This window comes from Amblyomma maculatum, chromosome 4 (assembly GCF_055883805.1).
Source record: "Amblyomma maculatum isolate TAMU_Amacu chromosome 4, ASM5588380v1, whole genome shotgun sequence".
In the NCBI taxonomy this organism is placed as follows: Eukaryota; Metazoa; Arthropoda; class Arachnida; order Ixodida; family Ixodidae; genus Amblyomma; species Amblyomma maculatum.
The window spans coordinates 41,790,255-41,803,052 of record NC_139347.1 but is presented as its reverse complement, the minus strand read 5'-3'; the positions used below and the strand labels follow the sequence as shown (position 1 = coordinate 41,803,052).

General features: G+C 46.1%; 1 protein-coding gene across 1 annotated transcript; it reads left to right on the top strand.

The window, feature by feature from the left end:
• The first annotated feature begins 854 nt into the window (after positions 1-854).
• LOC146190828 (uncharacterized) lies at positions 855-8,285 on the top strand. Its single transcript, XM_084599848.1, has 8 exons — positions 855-1,068; positions 2,051-2,354; positions 3,010-3,322; positions 4,391-4,563; positions 5,015-5,124; positions 5,668-5,694; positions 8,119-8,184; positions 8,242-8,285. The coding sequence occupies exons 1-8, from the start codon at positions 858-860 to the stop codon at positions 8,283-8,285; spliced, it is 1,248 nt and encodes a 415-aa protein (XP_084455974.1). The 5' UTR covers positions 855-857.
• The last annotated feature ends 4,513 nt before the right edge of the window (positions 8,286-12,798 follow it).

The following is a 12,798-nucleotide window of genomic DNA, read 5'->3' as shown; positions in this document are numbered from 1 at the left end:
ATGGGCCGGAGAGCTACCGAGTGCAGAACTACAACTTTTAGCCAAAACTAATGCCAAGATAAGCGTTATTCTACCGTAAATAATGTCCTAAGATTGAATATTGTGACTATAAATTACAAAAAGAGAGAGAAACAGAATGCCAATGTGAGATTTATCCAGTATAAGCGATAGCTCTTTCTCCTATTGGCTTAGTTTTGTGCAGCACAAATACCAATATTTCGCACTTAATAGGCAAACTTTGAAATAAAAAAAATGTTATGAAAATATTTATCGTTGTGCACTCACTTAAGGAAGTTTTTAGTGGCATTTCGGGAAACAGAAACCATTTATTGGCGACGTCTCCTTTTGCGCCTTCGCTACTATGGCTTTCGCGGTCTATGCACGCGCCTTCAGATGATGATGATGACGAAAAAAAAAACATCGCAGTAACGCCACTCCACGCACCCGAGAAAGACCGACTGTCCCGCAACAAGTAACACACCGGCCCATGATTCTTAGCGCGCCCATGGTGGCTGAAGTGCAGCGCCCTCAGCTTTCCCTCTAGTTAGTGTAAGGAACTCTATGGATCCCCCTGTGTGGGTATGTGCCATCAAATTCGAGGAGAACAACAACAACAGCAGCGTGCGCACAGTTTCCATCATGGATGCTGGGACGGCCTGAAGGAGAGGAAAAAGAGGACGGATGATATGTTTACCGCCTTGCCCTATGTAGGCGCTGTGAGTAGCAGGGCATGTTTGCTTGTCGCTGACCCACCAGGGTCTTCTGCTGCCCGGCCGCTAACGGGCTAGGCTTGTTGTAGCCGACAGGGACAAAGAAATTCTAAGTTGCCTGGCAAGAGCACCGCACGAATAAGAAAAATGCAGAGTGGCTGTGAGGTGACCCCGGGCGCTGGAGAAGCGGTCATACCTGCGAAAGATGCATTGCCTGGAAAAGCGCCGAACGACGACGGGGTGTCTGCACGGCTCGACGGACAGCACACGTTCGAGACTCGGCGGTTGGAGGGTACATTGATGGATGCTGTGAGCGGTTGCACGTCTTCTGGCTTCACAACCCAGACCGAAGCCTCTGGTAAAGGGCTTGTTCTGTCTTCGATAAGATGCGATGTTTTCGGAGTACACATGCACAAAGTATATTTTTAAGGACGTCGTGTCTCAGTTCCACGAACACATCATTCTTACCTACTACATTACAAGTAGTGCACATCGTAGACAGATGCATTGAAAGGAGCAAACATTAGCCGCAAACACTTAGGTGGTGTCCGTGTTAGTGGTACCCACATGGCAACAGCGTTAATTCACACACGGTGTCTGAATTAACCCAAAAAAGCGTGAGGTGTTACAGGCAAATCCGAAACCTCTTTGCCGAATGGCAGGATGCCGATTGTCTGCTAATTTAGACCTGCACCTCAGAATCTCAGTGACTCTGACGTCCGTCTGATGTCATCGGCTATAGATGAAATGCAAGAAACGTCCTTGTATATTCATTTCTGAGGACGATAAAGAGCCCCAGGTGGCCAAAACTACCTCGGAGTCCTACACTATGGCGTATACCTGGACCCATTGAGTTGCCTCAGGAAGTTAAATTTCCCACAGTCATACAGTGCAATTCAATTAAGCCTCAGTGACCTCTTTAGCCGGGATATCTCGTTCTGATATTTTCTTCTACTCGCCTCTTCTCAACGTCATACAGTGCAATTCAATTAAGCCTCAGTGACCTCTTTACCCGGGATATCTCGTTCTGATATTTTCTTCTACTCGCCTCTTCTCAACGTACAATAAGGTGGGCGTGCAACAAAGAGGCCAGAGTGCGAATATCTTTGAGTTAAAAGGGCCTGGCATAGAAGTATTCCTGTCACGCCTTTGCGTTTATTGAAAGTGTTGAGTCAAAATTGTAAAATTTGGTATTATAGGTCAACGACATGTATGTTTTAGATATATCTGAGCATTAGATAAAACGTTGAGCAGCTTTGAAATCCCCGCTTCTCACGTCATCAGGAGCTGCAGGTTAGCGTTTGCGACATTGCTCATGGCCTTCGATGCACTCCGCACAGAGCTGCCGTCGGAAGGCAGGACAGGCTCCCTGCTGCCGAGGTCCAGCAGCCGAGCTGTGCCCGATAAGAAGAGCTGCCGCAGCTCGATGCTGCTAGTCGGCGGCGACGCGGGCCTGGGGCCCCCGTCGCCCACGAAGTCCCTGGAGCGCCGGCCGGCCCTGTTCCGGAGCACGGCGGCCGAGTCACTGCATGGTTCCAGCGAGCGCGTGCGCGGAGGCCGGGATGGACCCGTGGCGCACGACGTCCGCACGGGCTTCGCCACCAGCCTCAAGTTGCTCGCCGAGAACCTCGTGAACGAGGCAACGTGAGTGTATTCACCCCATCTCCCGGCAACTTTCACTATTTGCGGGTTTTAAAGCATGCGCACTCCCCCGCAGCTCACCTGTTCTAGTTTATGTTCTAACATGAAGACCTTCTGAATGATTATGGCAAACCTTTAATGCCTTAGAGAAGTTTGCTGCTACTGCCAAATAGAATGACTGGCTCCTGGGCTTGCTTGGTGCCAGCGGTCTTTTTCGACTGCACGGTGCGAGGAAGGAAAAAAAAAACATAACCCCGAGGGGCCATCCTGCTTGTCTTTACTGTAGCGTTTTCCTTTCTGGCACGGCATACCAGTCTCAAGAACTAGACGCCGGCTACCCTGTAGCAAAATTAGTCGTATTCCAACACTTGCGTACTAAAGTTCGCCCCCACGGGACGTCACCATTCATGAGCGCAGTTACACTGCTAGCGAAAGTTTATCAACCACAGTGCATGAAAGTATGGATAGAATAGTTTTAACTGCAATGCATTACATAAAGTGAAGGACGAGGCTCAATGAACGTCTCAAAGCCACTGCTGCGCAAGCGGTTTACTTATCCGAAGCTAAGTGAAACGACAATCTATGGCCAGGTGTGGTCGAGCAACATTATACTTTTCGTGAATGTAACCCTATGTTTTCGGCTTTTCTTGATTCAAAGTCATCTTGAAGAAAGCCCGCCTCGGGCCAATTCAGTAGTCTCAAGCCAAACGCCGTGTGTGGCTATCGCCGAGGTGCTGCCGACTTCACCGACTGACACGACGCTGCATGTGGCGAGTGTGACCCACTTTTCATCAGAAATGTCCGTGGCATCACCAGCCGGGTTGCCCGATGTGTCCTCCACCGGAGCTTTCACTCCGCCTGGGCCAGAATCTGTGTTTTCCTACGAAGTCGACGTGGCAGAAGGCGAACCACCTCCGGAAACGGTCGTGGTGCAGCCTGCACCGCGATCCGCCAGCCGTTGTTCTGTTCAGGTAATGCTCCTGCCTTTTCCGAGGACAAACGCTCGAAACATTTGAAAGGTTTGGTTTCGTTTATAAGCTTTAAGGCCCCAAGGCGGCTCAGGCTATGATGAACGTCCTAGTGAAGGACTCCAGAAATTCATACCTCCTGTAGCTCTTTAACGTCATAGCAAAGTACTCGCACGTTTAGCTTTTGTCCCTCAGTGATAAAGTGGCCGCTGCGGTGGGGATCGAATCCCCCTCTTTGGAATCTGTAGTCTAATGTCATTGCCACTGAGCTACTCAGCGGGTTCATAAAGGGCTGCAGCAAAACTCACGATTAAGTTTTGCGTCTCAGTTACAGATAATTGATAGCGATGTGAAGCGAAATTATATGCACATGCTACGGCATCTTAATCATTTTCTCTTCCTTAGCAAAGTGCAGCCATAGTTCCGTGAGGTGATTACAATGATCTAATCTAAATATCCGGGAGCTCAGAAGACCCGAACAGCACTCCTGACATTAGAACATATGAGAATCATGAGCTGAGGCATATTTCACCAGACAGTCGCTATACTGAAACAGGACTTACCTTTTTGGAGACGTTCTTCGCCGTTTAATAACAACAATAATAAAAAACTGGTAATCGGCAAACCACATCGTTGGAAAAATCATGAATAGGGGAAGGAAAGACGGAAAAGGAAATGAGACGTAATAGCGGAGAGCTTTGGATTAAATTTAACCACCTGGGGTTCCGAGAAATACCTTTTGATATCTTCATCCCCTTTCTTTCACCGTCCTCAACGGTGCCAGCAATGCTTATAATTCAAACGCACTAAACAATAAAGAGCGCTCAACTTCTCCGCTTGTAAAAGCCAGAGACTTTCGCAGTGCCGACTTGCTTTAATGTTTGTTTGGTCGTTAGGAAACAGATGAGAGTACAACTTCGGCTTGGAAATCATCTAATCCGACAAATGCAAATGACGTTTCCTTTCACTCCTGCCCACCTCGCTTTTGTCAAATACCTTCAAAACGTGTTCTCCAAAATTATAGCAGTCGTAACAAAAGCCGATGATGATCTTGCATGCGACTTCCTGCAGGTTCTCAGGGTGGAAGTTCCACAGGCTCCTGTCCGCCCCGAGCACTTTTCCAACCCTGTGTTGCGTGACGAAGCGCCGATGGCTGGTTCCACACTACCGCTGCATGCCGAGGCGCCGCGGGTGAACCGGCCGGCGCAGATGATGCATCATCACCCACGTCCGCATGCTATCCCGTGAGCGTCCGAGAAATCGATAGTTCCCCTCCCTTTCTTTTCTGCACCATTAAATTTCATTTTACAGGAGTGTCTGTTAAAGGCACATTTGCAAAACTGCGGCGCATAACACTGCCGTGCTGCTTGATCAGTGTTCAGTAAAGCCGTACCCAGCGCAGTTTCAGCGCGTGGCGCAGCACGCTTATTGGTATCTATTCAGTGAGGCCGCACGTGTGCCACTGCAGCGCGCCATAGCAATGGGGCTCGCTGAGAGGTCAGAATACAGTGACGTCACGAGCGGTTGCATACTGATACCACGCGCATGCTTTAAGGGAGGAAAAAAGTCAGTAAAGAATATAAAGAACAGACGATTTATGGAGCACTGAACAAGCAGTACCATCTCACCGTTCCTTTTAGACCATGTAAGGCGTCAATACCCGGTCTTACAACCGACCGTTTTCTCATCTCGCAGGCCTCTTGCGGCTCCCTTGTGCTCTAGGTGGTGCTGTGCCAAAATCAGCATGATTTCCATGGCGATCATGTCTCTGTTCGCCGCTTTCATGATCTACGCATTCAGGGAAGGTGAGCTTACTATTACCGAGGTGTTCGCTACAGCCTTGCTTGCGAGGGCACATTTACACTCCAGCGTGCGTTATAAGGAGAAATAGATCCTAACCTTTAATGCAGTTTTGACGCGGCATGCTGCCGATGCTTGCACTCTCTACCTTGCTTTTACATCCACACGGTCAGGTTGTTCATTATTGCTGTGACGGTGTATGTAGTGAGTGGCGCAATAAAGGAAAGTCTTACTAGACTGAGCCACGAAAGCAGACATACCGCGGGTATATATAGACATGCACATCGAGAAAAACCGTGTCCTTACTTGGACACGGTGTTCTTGAAATCCGAAGCCTGGCGCCATGAGTGTTAGCATATAGTTGGGCTAAAGCAGCAGGAAACGCATAATTTGAGTAACCTTGGAGAGATGCCAGGAGAGTTATTTTCTATTTCTCCTAGCGCAGCTCAAATATCCCGTGAGGATTCTTCGTTACCATGATATTATGTTTTCAAATGTTCTCTTTTATCTCAGCCGCTAAAGAGTACCTTGTGTCATCGTGGTTTCAGATACTTTCGTGGATCTAGTTAACTGGGGTAAGCATGCATGACCGACTTCCACATTCCTATAAGCCAGTGCTAATGCAGTTTGGTTAAAATGCACGCCAAGAAATGAAATGAATCCCTCTACGACCATTGCAGTCAAACATTTGGCGATAGGAGCAATTCCAAGTACATGTATATTCATTAAAATTGTTGTCGCACGGAACCACTCATTAATCCATACTTTTTGCCGGGTATTTCCGAAACATTGGCAGCCTATTCTTATACCGCAGCAAAAGCATTATTAGGACGCAAGCTACGGGCATAACATTCAGAACGATGATATTCTGATTGTGATTATCACATCGGTAAATGTGAGCTAGTCAGTAAACAAGACTGTAAAGGAGCCTGTAATAATGAAGCCACAGCTTACGCCACCACCAGGAAAAAAAAAAGTATAAGTGAAACTGGAGAACAAGACAGTAATGTTCCTGACGAAGCCCTCGCAGCCACTAGCCTGCGGTCACGGGCGCATCCTAGCTTTTCATTCGTAACTATTTACTTAAAGATTTCACTTAAGGATGCTATAAGCCTAATGATTAGGCCGAAGCCACCAACAGAAAGAGAGAAAAAATTTATTCTGACAAAACAATAGGTGTCGAGGACGTTCTGGACAAGTGTCACCAAACCAGATTAGTTTACCAGCTCTTCCGCTCTGCGTGAGGTTTATGGTGCACCCGTTACCGTGCTCCTGTTCATGGACTGCTTCGCTTGAGTACGTATTTAAAGCCAGACAATTTTGGCGCGCCAGCTACACATTCAGTAGAAGTTATTTCACGGTCTGTAGCTTTGTCATGCTGAGGGTAAAATAGTTGTTGAATTTAGTGATGCAAAACTATCGGTGAATTGACTATCGATTGTTTTAAAAACTACTGATGGTGCAAAAAGGATATCGTTATGAATTCGATAGCAGTATTATCGCTAGTATCATCTTAAGCGTTACTACCGGTAATACTAGCGATAGGATTCTGAAAATTTTGTAATTGTTGGCCACCGATATTACCAAAACATTTGCGATACCTTACTATCAGCATAATGAGTTAGTGCAATATATGGCCAATGTTTCTATGAATGAAATAAATTTTTTGACTGAATTGATTTAATTATTGAAAGGTCCGGGAATATTTCTATCACTACATTCCTTCTCGACAGTAACTACTAACAGCATGCCAATATATTTAGTAGACAGTTTTTATTTTGAGATTACAAAACGTGATGTAAATTTGTAGCAGAGCTAATCCGCACACTTATAGCGGCTTTTTTTCCGCTGCAGCTGAACAGTTTAACCTAATTATCCTGTGCTATCCAAGCGTCCTGATGAAGGAACACAAGCATATCAACTTTATTTCCATTCAGCCTGTTCCTCCTATCTGTGTCGACCTTTCCAATCGCCGAAAATACGCGTTCTTCTGTTGACCCAGACTGCACCACTACAGCATTATACAAAATTTTCATCCCACTATATTTTTTTATTATTATTTTTCTACAACACCTGGGCCCAAGTAACAAGGTTGCTGCCAGCCAAATCTACCGAGAAAAGTATTCGAAATGACATACTTAACATCAATTACAATTATTTCTATTTCGAGGAGTCTTGTAGCGTCTACCCGGAAACACAATGAAGGTTCAAACGGTAGGTAAGAAATAAGAAGCGTTTTTTTTTTTTAACCAATGTTACGTTAACGAGTTCCGAAACACTAGCAATATTATTGGGCTAGGCTGACATGAATCTGCATAATCTGCGTGCTGACGCTGTATGTTTAATACTAGCTCACGTGGCACAACCGGCTTCTTCTGCTGCTTTGAAAGCAACAACTAAACTACGAGAAGCACATATGTCGGCCCCCATATTCGCTGAAATAATAAATTTGCCCGATTTCGGTTCAAAATCAGGCGCCCCAAGATGTGTGTCTTGGGTCACTGTTGCCAGTACACCGAGGACATTCGCAACTGTAACGCTTAATCCTGTATCTCTACGTGTGGTACGTGAGCAGATCTCAGTGACGCGTAGAATGGGAAAACGTAAAGTCCAGTCATAACTACCACTAACACCATGCCCCTCAATCGGGAAGCCGAGTATACGTATACGTTGCAGTTCGCGTGGTCGATACATATACTATCGATAGTGGTATAAAAAAAATCTTGTCTATAGTGCTATTTGTAGTTTTATTGCTACATATAGCTTCGACACTGATTCAATACAATGGTATCGATAGTACTATCTATAGTTTTGCATCATTAATTGAACCTCTTTAGCCAAGGCTCATGGCATTCGATTATGTTGCGGTTAAGAGGTCGTTCGGCTGTAGTCTAGCCCTACACTGTGCGTGCCGTGTAGACAGTAAAAGGCTCAAAATGCAAGGCTTGGTAGCTTAGTTTTATTGTCTAGATTGAAAATAGTGCCTCCTCTCACTACAGCGGCCACTTGGAATACTTCCAACATCAGAGGAAAGTTTGCAGCGACGCAAGCTATGCCGGAGGCAGGTAAGCCAGCCGTCCAAAAGCAATGGCTCAGTCATACAATAGCACCATCCTTTCCAGAAAACGTCACGGAATCTGTGATACTCAAACAGAATGCACCTTGAAGAAGGCGCAGTGGTGACCTCGTGGGATGACTGCCGCTTAGAAGGAATGAATAAAGGCTCTCCTTCCACCTTAAATGCAATTTCTTTTGCTCTCTCAATTTATTCAGCGAATGCAGAGTACAATGCAGGCAATGCATTGTATCAGCTCTCAATTAGATTCAGCAAATCCACGCTACTATGCATGCAACACATTGTATACAGCGTACTATATATAGACCTGCTATTGTCCAGTGCCAGCCAGCAGCCCGCCAACGAGGACAAAAAAGTCGCTGGCTCTCCCTCAAGCTCCACTCGGTTCCAATGTCGCCGTCGCTTGACTTGCCGTTCTGCTACGGATTTAAAGAGACCGGTGTGGACGTCCTGTGTTCTCAAGGTGTTTCCGAGGTCGTGAAAACTGGTGGATGTGCTGGGTAAGGGCCATGAACCAAACGTCCCCGGAAAACCGTGAGCGCAGCCCTCGCTTTGCCGGTTCAATGCACATCACGCCAGTTCACCGCACCACTCGCCGGCTCCTCGGCCTCAATTCTTGTTCCCTACCTAACAATGCTTCGAGCGGACGAAATGCGCTAATAATGCAGGCTGTTCCAGTAGCTACTCCAGTAGTGCTGCACCAACCACGGGAGCCTCCTACCTTTCACGGCTTCCCAAACGAAGATTCAGAAGACTGGATTGATAGCTGCGAACGAGTCGCGGCTCTCAACAAATGGAATGACCGCGATAAGCTTCGTTATGCATACTTCGCCTTGGATGATGCTGCGCGGATATGGCTCGAAAACAGATAGGCATCTCTGACCGCCTAGGACATGTTCAAGACTGAACTGTTTAAGACATTCACGACTATGGTACGCAGAGAGAGCCGAGATTTTGCTTCAGACTCGCCAGCAGCATCCAAACGAAAGTGTCGCTGTTTTTGTGGAAGCAATGAATCGACTATTCCGACGCGCTGATCCATACATGCCTGATTACAAGCAGGAGCGCTTTCTAATGGAAGGTGTGAAGGGAGAACTTTTCACCGAATTATGCCGCACACACTCTCTGCTGTCAGCTAGTTCGCCACCGAGGCTACGAACATCGAAAAAGCGTTGGAAACGCGCTTTAGGCAATTTGACCGTCCATGCCAAGTTGCTTCTGCAGCTTGTGTCAAAACAGCTGGTCATAACGACGCACTTCGAGAAACCATACGAGCCATTCTGCGCGAAGACTGTGTGCATTTTTTCGCCCTTGTCACAGTCCCAACCTCCCGCATTCGCTGACGTCCGGGAGGAGGGCCAGCAGGCATCGGAGCCTCGAATCCTGCCCTGCAGTCGCCACGGCCGCCAAATTATGTGAGCTATGCTGCCGCACTTAGACGCCCCGTAGAGTCCTCGGGCCATTCGTGAGGAATTTGTGCCGCCGCCTCGCATTCAGCGTCCATCTACCCAATTCGTACCAGTGGGAACTCCTGCTCCACGAAAGTCAGACGTGTGGTGAACACAGGATAAGCGCCCCTTGTGCTGTAACTGTGATGAAGCTGGTCACAACCGTTGATGCTGTCCATACCGACGTCTTGGACTGCGTGGTTTCGAGTTCGACGCCCCACGACCACTGTCGGGTCAACACCCTCGTGACATCGACAACCATTTCGCCGACACCCAATCGCAACGCGCATTCTACCGCTCGTCTCCTCGCCGCTTCTCTTCACTACTCCGCGCACACGCTCCCGTCACTCGGGAACGGTCCCCGAGCCTTCGTCAGGGAAACCAGAGCGTGCGGCTTTGTGGGGTGAAGTTGCCAACCTGTGAACTCAACAAGACCGTTCACCGACGTTCCGTCCACCATTTCAGCAAGCAGTAGACAATGATGCCCCCACCTACAGGGACAACCTCGAGGATACGATGTCCACGATGACCACGACGCACGACTACTGCGACAACGGTGCGGCGTGCATCCCGGATGGGCGAAGTGACCACCGCCGCCTGGCAAACCCGACAAATAAGGTACGACCGAACGACTCCCACGCGACTCAAGGAGGTCCGGCTTTGGATTACCATCGCAGCAGTGATCGCACCCCATCTGGCTGTCAGAATATTCTTCCAGCTACCGCCGATTTGGAGACCGTTGTTGACAGAACTAAATCACTGCTCTCGTACACAGACGTCGACTATTTAGTGCTCAGTGGGCGATTTGCCTCGATTTTCAAGACGTTAACCACATCTTTTAGGCACAAAACCACATCTGGTTTTGTGCGTAAAATCAGAGGTACAGTCGACATTAGAAATAAGTCAGAGAGCTGTCGGACGATTAGCACTAGCCTCTAGGTGCCCACGGCAAAGCCACAAATGAGACGGTACAGGGAGATATGGGCTGGACATCTTTCGAAGTACGGGAAGCTCAGAGTAAAATATTATATGAGGAACGCCTGAGGAAATTGGACAGTAACAGATAGGCAGCTAAAATATTAAAATACCTATACCTAAAAAGCGCTGACTCACAATGGAGGAAAAGAACTAGAAAACTAACCAGTAAGTATGCTGGTCACAAGGACGAAGAAATAAAGAGCGTTAAGCAACAGGTGAAAAGCACAGAAGGTAAAAATTTAATAAATTCGATGGAAAAGAAACAGAGTGTGGAATTATACCGAAAGTGGAAAAGGTAGATCAGGAAGGAAGCTTTCTTTGATAACTCAAGAGGCAGTGCCCTACTTTTTGAAGCTAGATCGGGGGAACACGCAGCTACAAAAAGAAATTTAACAATTAAGATTACGCATGTGCTGTATGGGGTAACTGCAGTGAAATAATTGACAATATTTATTTATTTATTTACAGATACTGCTAATCCCATTCGGGATTGTTGTAGTTGGGTATATGTTGTTACAGATAAGTGTATATCGAGCATATAAGGAACACACAGTGATATGATTTATGTACAAAGCAAATCAAGAATGTAAAATGCATAGGGTACAAAAATGGTGAAACATGTTATACAAACAAAAACAAATATGAGGCAGATATGAACAAGAATTATACATGTACTACGACACTACACTAAGAAAAGATAAAACATAAACGTACTGTTTTCACATGTATACGCGTAAATCACAAGGAACAGAACAAGAACTGATTCGAACAGGCGGCATACCGAGAATATGAGCATGAAAGAACTTTTTGCTAATAAGTTAAATATCTTTCCACTGCGATTGCAAACTTAGTAAACGAAGATAAATTAATAATAGCTGAACTCAGGCTGTTCCATTCTCCTGTGGCTAAAGGGAAGAATGAGTATTTGAAGCAGTCAGTGGAGAAGTGATATTCAGTTAACGTACTTGAATGCTTATTACGTGTCGGTCTACTTGCAGAGAAAGTGATGTATTTAGCAGGATCAACTTTTAAGTGTCGATAAAGTAGTTGATACAGAAGTTTGAGGCTTGCGATTTTAGCTCGGGTTTAAAGTGTTTTTATTCCCTTTCTTTTCATTATTTCAGTTGGTGAGTCAGTTGTTCTGTATTTATTGAGTATGAACCTTACTGCCTTCCTTTGTACTGCTTCAATTTTATTTATGTCTTGATTGGTACAAGGAAACCAGACGACATTAGCATATTCGAGGACAGAGAGAATCAGTGTATTGTAAGCTAGTAATTTAGTTTTATAGGGAGCTATTTTGAGGCGCCGCCTGATAAAAAATAGTCGTTTTAGTGCAGTTGAGGTTTTATAATTGATGTGGGCGTTCCATCTGAGGTCACAGGTTATTAATAGGCCTAAGTATTTATCGTTCATTAACTGCAGCGATAGGGGTGCCATTTATAGCATACTGAAATCATGATGGATGCTTCTTTCTAGTTGTTGACATGACAGCAGATTTCGTTGCATTAAGTGTCATCTGCCAGTCAGTGCACCAGTTGCTAATAGTTTCTAGTGCACTGTTCAGAGCTCTGTGGTCATCGAATGAGTTGATTTCTCCATATATTATGCAGTCATCAGCGAAAAGCCGTATGGTAACATTAAGATTAGTCACTATATCATTGATGAAGATTAAGAATAATGCAGGTGCCAAGACGCAGCCTTGGGGACGCCTGATACAACGGGAACGTTATTAGACGTTTGATCATTGATTTATACTCGAATGTAAAGGTATCCATCCGGAAGTCGATGTAGGCGCAGTCACTCTTCCTGAAGCTCTCGGGTGTAGAGATACCAATGGCCGGGTGAATAAACCGGCGGTGGAAGCTAGCAAAAAACGACTGGAAGATAGGTGGCTTAAGAGCAGAAAAGTTACAATGTTAGTAATGTAGAAACAAAAATTCAAGAAATAGAATGATGGCATAGTTAACCAATTTAAAACAATAATTAAGATATAGGGAGAAAAATGAGCATGATAGCTACTGCTACCACACCGTTTCAAAGCGGACGCTCCTATATTCCAAAAAGAATATTTGATAAAACAGTGTCATTAAGGGGACCCAGCGAAAAACCTTCAAATAAAGCTTCCCTGAGAGTTCCTTCCTTAACCTACAGCAACGCTCGTGGATTCGGTGCCC

Excerpts from the sequence above, each read along its gene's own strand:
- LOC146190828 (XM_084599848.1), top strand. The coding sequence starts at position 858 with ATGCAGAGTGGCTGTGAGGTGACCCCGGGCGCTGGAGAAGCGGTCATA. Across the intron at positions 5,695-8,118 it reads CGTGGATCTAGTTAACTGGG|CGGCCACTTGGAATACTTCC; the intron begins GTAAGCATGCAT and ends CTCTCACTACAG. Across the intron at positions 8,185-8,241 it reads GCAAGCTATGCCGGAGGCAG|AAAACGTCACGGAATCTGTG; the intron begins GTAAGCCAGCCG and ends CATCCTTTCCAG.